Source organism: Suricata suricatta, chromosome 8, assembly GCF_006229205.1.
Source record: "Suricata suricatta isolate VVHF042 chromosome 8, meerkat_22Aug2017_6uvM2_HiC, whole genome shotgun sequence".
Classification (NCBI taxonomy): Eukaryota; Metazoa; Chordata; class Mammalia; order Carnivora; family Herpestidae; genus Suricata; species Suricata suricatta.
The window spans coordinates 28606932-28612335 of record NC_043707.1 but is presented as its reverse complement, the minus strand read 5'-3'; the positions used below and the strand labels follow the sequence as shown (position 1 = coordinate 28612335).

At 59.5% G+C, this 5404-nt stretch overlaps 1 protein-coding gene and 1 long non-coding RNA gene across 2 annotated transcripts; one reads left to right on the top strand and one right to left on the bottom strand.

The window, feature by feature from the left end:
* Positions 1 to 944: 944 nt before the first annotated feature.
* Positions 945 to 2148, top strand: LOC115299840. Its single transcript, XR_003912359.1, has 4 exons — positions 945 to 1056; positions 1377 to 1471; positions 1715 to 1835; positions 1919 to 2148. It is a non-coding gene; the product is annotated as an uncharacterized LOC115299840 (long non-coding RNA).
* Positions 2086 to 4454, bottom strand: ABHD11 (abhydrolase domain containing 11). Its single transcript, XM_029949367.1, has 6 exons — positions 4215 to 4454; positions 3928 to 4063; positions 3247 to 3420; positions 2904 to 3074; positions 2606 to 2787; positions 2086 to 2376 (listed from the first exon to the last, which is right to left on the bottom strand). Exons 1-6 carry the CDS (start codon positions 4331 to 4333, stop codon positions 2244 to 2246), a joined length of 915 nt encoding a protein of 304 aa, XP_029805227.1. The 5' UTR covers positions 4334 to 4454; the 3' UTR covers positions 2086 to 2243.
* Between the last annotated feature and the right edge of the window lie 950 nt (positions 4455 to 5404).

Sequence of the window (5404 nt, the reverse complement as noted above, 5' to 3'; positions counted from 1 at the left end):
AACAAAATGGTGTATTTGGGAATACATCTGAACCCCACTTCTTCGCCTGGGGCTCAACCAAAGAAATTGTTGGTCTGGCTGCGGGAGGTGCACCTGAGTCAGTGGCCTCCATGGACACCAGGAACCATGTCTACTGGGGGTTCCTGGAGGAAATATATTTAATTTTTTTTAAGGTTGTTTAATTTGAGAGAGAGAAAGAGTGCATCAGCAGGGGAGAGGAAGTGAGAGGTGGGAGAGAGAATCCCAAGCTGGCTCCATGTTGTCAGCACAGAGCTGGACGTGGGGCTCGAACTCAAGAACTGTGAGATCCTGACCTGAGCTGAAATCACATGTCTGAACCTTAACCAGCTGAGCCACCCAGGTCCTCCCTGGAGGAAATATTTACTATTCAGGACAGAGTTGAGGATCTAATCCCCTAGACATGACCTTGCCGAAGAGGCTTCTCAGTGGAGAACACAGTCCTTAGCACGTTTATTGTCACAGGTGTGCTCAGTGAGAGCATCGGGGGAGGCGGGGGCCGCCTAGACAACCCTGGCACAGTGGACCCCACCACGCTCAAGGGTTAGGATGTTGGGAACCTACTGGAGCACAGTGCCAGGAAGGATGGACGTCTACGATGTTAGGACTCTACCAGGAATGGTTAAACTTTTTTCCTTCTGCTTTCTGCTAAGATGGGTTATATGTGTGGATGATTCCATTCAAGGTACCAAGATGCCTGCCTTCAGGATAGGGCCCTGGGGTACCTGTGCCGGTCAGGACCGAATTGGTCCTGGCCGCTCGTCCCTCGTTCTCATCTTCTGACGTGGCTTAAGCGCCCCCTTGCGGTGAAGGACGCGTGTGACTGCGGGAAGGGGCTGAGGAAGCTCTGGGCTGGGCGGGAAGGTTCCAGGAGCCTGGAGGGGAGGCAGAAGCCGGCCAGAGGGGGGCGGGGCCTGACTGACTGGGAGTGCCAAGCCCGGAAGGGAGGGCAAAGGGCCATGTTGTCCGCCTGCCCCACCCCACTGACAGGAGTTCCAGTCACCACCAGGCCACCTCTCTGTCTGGGGCCCTAGAGGGGTAAGTGTCCTTCCAAACCCACCTTTGTCTCTTTCCTGTGCGTTGGGTGAGAACTTCTTTCTTCCTTGTGGATCTGCACACCCTGTCCCCTCTGTTTACCCCTGCGCCAGGCAGAGGCCACACCTGCCCAGGCAGAGGTCTTCCTGTCCGACCTTCAGAGGTCCGTGAGATGGGTACCGGGTGGCAGGAACGGAACTTTCCAGACCCCTCACCTCCTGACACTGGCATCAGAGCCCGGGCAAGGGCAGAAGGTCCAGAGTGGGCCACCTCATCCAGACAAGCTCCAGATCCCTGCTCCCTTCTCTGTCACCCTACCACAGAGCCCAGAACTGCAAGTTGCTGGAGAACTGGGGGACACCCAGACAGAGCCTTCGCTGGCCCAGGTCCTCCAGGAGCGGGATGAAGCCATTGCCAAGTGAGAGACAGATGCTGGTGGAGGGATGGGGAGGCCAGCGGGTGGCTCACCCTTGGGGCTCTGTCCTGCTAGAGGAAAGATTGTGAGAAGTCAGGCATTCCTGGAAGGAAAGCCACATACATACTTGCCCTGTCACGAGGGAGGGGACTGTGGCCACACTTGCCCCTCCCGACCCCTCCCACCCAGGGCCCAGAAGCAGATCTGTAGGGCTCAAGCTCAGGCTGCTCTCCTTGCTGCCTGCAGGAAGCAGGCAGTGGAGGCAGAGCTGGACACATGCAAAGCCAAGTTGCAAGCTGTGGAGGCCCAGCTCCTGGAGGTCCTGGAGGAGAAACTGAGGCTGAGGCAGGAGGTGGAGGCCTGGGAGGTAGGGAGGGAACGCCACCGGGCCTGGGAGGCATGGGGAAGAGGGCACAGGGCTGGCCCTGAACCTGCTCTCCTGCCCCCCAGGAGGACATGCAGCAGCTGGTGCGACAGCAGGTCAAGAGTCAGTTGCAGAGAGAGTCCAGGGGCACTCAGGGAGCCCCCGTGAACCCCGGAACTGGCAGGGCCCCCTGGGTCCGATTCCTCCTGGGTCAGTGGGGACGCTGGCGGTGACACAGAGCTCAGGCTGGGACTTTGGGAGCAATGTGTTTATTCATTAAAGCTGGAGGTCTGACCCTCTCTGGATTCTCGTGCTCTCTCAGTGCCCACCTGAGTCCTTTTGTGTGGAAACATGGAAGAGGCTGTGGAGCCCTGAGGCCTGGGGTTTCCTGCCTCCTCTCGCCTGCGACTCTTAGGCCAGGAAGCCTCGGATGGCAGCCATGAAGTCCTGTGGGCGGTCAGCATGGACCCAGTGGCCAGCATTGGGCACGGTCTGCATCTGGGCTTGAGGGAACAGCCGCCTGATCTCAGCATGGTGGCTGGGACTGTCCGGCGAAGAGAAGGTTGCTCAGAAGAGGTAGAAGTGGGAAGATGGGGAGAGAGAGAAGTGGAGGCAGAGCAGGGAGGAGACAGCTCCGTGAGCCCACATGCCAGTGGTGTTTCGGAACTCTCAGCACTGTCCCCACCCACACCGAAGCCCTCCCCAAGGGCAGGATCCTCAGGCAGGGGCCTGGGTAAGTGGGGCCTGCCCCTCCACCTCCCAGTCTGGCTTACTGCACATATTGAGAGTTTCCTCCCAGGAGGAAGAGGGTTGGCCCAGGGTAAGATTCTTGTCGTGGTGGGAAAGCCAAGATCTCGTCCACGTGCTGGGCCAGTGCTTCCAAGTTCACCCGCCAGACGAAGCGCCCATCCACCTCCACCAGGTTGGTGAGCAGGAACTGACGCACGGCCATATCCTGTAGGGGTCCAGGAGTGGGGTGTGGGAGGGGAACCTCCGTGAGAGGCCTGGGGCTGCCACTCCTCCCGTGACAGGTCCCAGCCCATGACACCGCCCAGGACATGGGTACATTACTTGGATAACAGTGCTGAGCTGCTGATCGGCCAGTTTTCGGGCAGAGGAGCGGGACACCTCATCTGGGATGTCTACAGCCCTCATGGCTGCCATGTAGGATGGGAAGTCTGAGTGGGATGTGGTCCCCACTGGGCCGATGTCCACAGCAATCAGGCGTTCCACCAGCTCTGGCTGTGTGAGAGAACCAGGCGTGGGGCCAGCCTCGGGACAGGCACCACGGGTCTAAGGCGTAGTTCCCAGATCCTGAATTTGGCTGTCCGAGGCTCGGCTGAGTGCCAGGTCACCTGCTGGGTACTCAGGGTCTACACTGGATGGGAGGAAGCCCTGTATGGGGACAGCTCACCCTCTGGAGTGCCAGCAGCATGGCTGTCCTGCCTCCCATGCTGTGGCCAATGAGGACACAGGGCACTAGGCCCAACTGGGTCAGGAGATCCTGCACGTCCTGGCTCATGGCCTCGTAGCTCATGTCTGGGCTGTGGGGGCTTTCACCATGGTTCCGAGCATCCACTGTTAGCACCTGCAGAGTGGAGTGAGGGTGGAAAGAGCTGACATCCACATTTAGGGCATAGACAGCCTAAGGCATGGGATCCCTGCAGGCTGAAGGGAGTAGAGAGCCTGGGGAAAGATCCTGAAGTGAAAAATAGCTGGAGCGCAGGATGGTCTGCTGTGAAAGGTGATAAGCTCCACCAACCCTGGTGAACAAACAAGGGCTGGCCCCCTTGGCAGGGAGGGTGCTGGGGCTTAGGCCCTGGACAGCGAGCCTAGCTTGGAGATCTATAACACGAATGAAGGACTGGATGGATGCAAGCACGAGGGAATGAATGGGGTCCACATAGAGCTACGGTGTACCATGCGGCCTCCATCTTATAGAGTCAACCTCTTCGTTTCTGCTTAGAGAGACTGGCCACTCCTCGCCAGGTGTCCAGTAGTGAGGGCAGAAAAGCTGGCCCCGGCTGGGCTATCTCCCTAGCCCCGCCCGGCCAGGCCCCACCTCCCGAGGGATCCCGCCTCTCCGGAAGCTCACCCTTCGGCCAGTCTGCTGGGCCAGGGCCTTGGTGATGGAGTTGAAGTTGGTTTTGGAGCCGAAGAGCCCGTGCAGAAACACGAGGGCCGGGCGAGCTGCCTCTCCGTCCAGAAGCTTGTAGGAAAGCAGGACCGACCTGGCGGGAGGAGTAAGGATGGAGGAGGGGTCTAAGCCGCTGGGGAAGGGGTTTAGGGGAGTGGCCTGGGGGCGGGCGTGAACGGAGGAGGCGGGGCCGGGCTGACGGGGAGGCGCGAGGGACAGCCTCCCACATGGCGCCCTTGACTGACCTCCGCTCGGTGCCGCTTCGGCCACTGCTGCTGGGTGCGACCGGCACACTGGAGAAGCTGAGACTGGAGGGACCAAGCCCCCTAAGGGGGAGCCTCCAGGAGTGGGCCCAGCGGAGCATGCCCGGGAGTAGCTACCAGGCGCGCACCTCTTCCTGTCCCCTGGCTCCGCCTCCCGGCTTCCCTCAGAACCCTGCCCAGTTCCGATGCAGCTCCACTTTCCACCCCGCCACTACCGAGGTGCTCCCCGCCCCCTTTATCGTATCCTTACGTAATCCCATAGTACAGTCTGTTCCCCCAGCTCCGCCTCTTGCGTCATCACGTAGTCCCCTCAGCCACCGCGCAGGCGGGCGAGAGAGCTGCTCCTCGGCCACGCCCCGGGCGGAGCCACCCAATGCCCTGGTCACGCCCCTCGCGAAGCACCGCCCAGAGTCCCCCGCCCCGGCACGGAATCCTAGTGGAGAGTCAGGGTCCTGGGTCTCTGGGAGTCCAAACCCCGCCGTTTGGAATGTTCTGGACTTTGGGCGGGAGCAGGTCCTTGGGCAAGCCGAGGAGCCCTACCTTTGGGCAGCGCGCACCCCGCACCTGGCCGGCTCCTCTGCCCTCACGCACCTCCTTGGTAGGGTGCCATATTTTTCTGTGCCTTGGGCGGGCGCAGAGAGGCGCCAAAAGTGAACACAGTCGTCTAGGCGCCAGCTTGGTGGCATCGTGCTCCACCGCCGGGGGCCCAGGCAGGCTGGGCGGTGCACCTCTTACCCATCCTGATGTCTTGGGTCTAGAAAGAGCCAGGGGAAACTAGAGAGCTCATCTCCAACCGCTCTCCATTGCCCGCCCTTTAGAGACGGGGGAACTGAGGCAAATGGCTTGCATAAGAGGCGGAACCAGAACCAGTGTCTGGTTGCTATTCTATTTATTTGTTTGCTTGTTTGTTTTTGATCTGCCATTTAAAAATATTATTTAAATTTTTTTAACATTTTAATTCATTTTTTGAGAGACAGAGACAGAGTGCAAGCAGGGGAGAGGCAGAGAGGCAGAGAGGGAGGAAGATACAGAATCTGAACCAGGCTCCAGGCTCTGAGCTGTCAGCACAGAGCCCGATTCAGGGCTGGAATTCACGAACCTCGTGACCTGAGCCGCTGCTTAATCGACTGAGCCGCCCAGGTGCCCCTTTGGTCTGCCATTATTATTTTTTT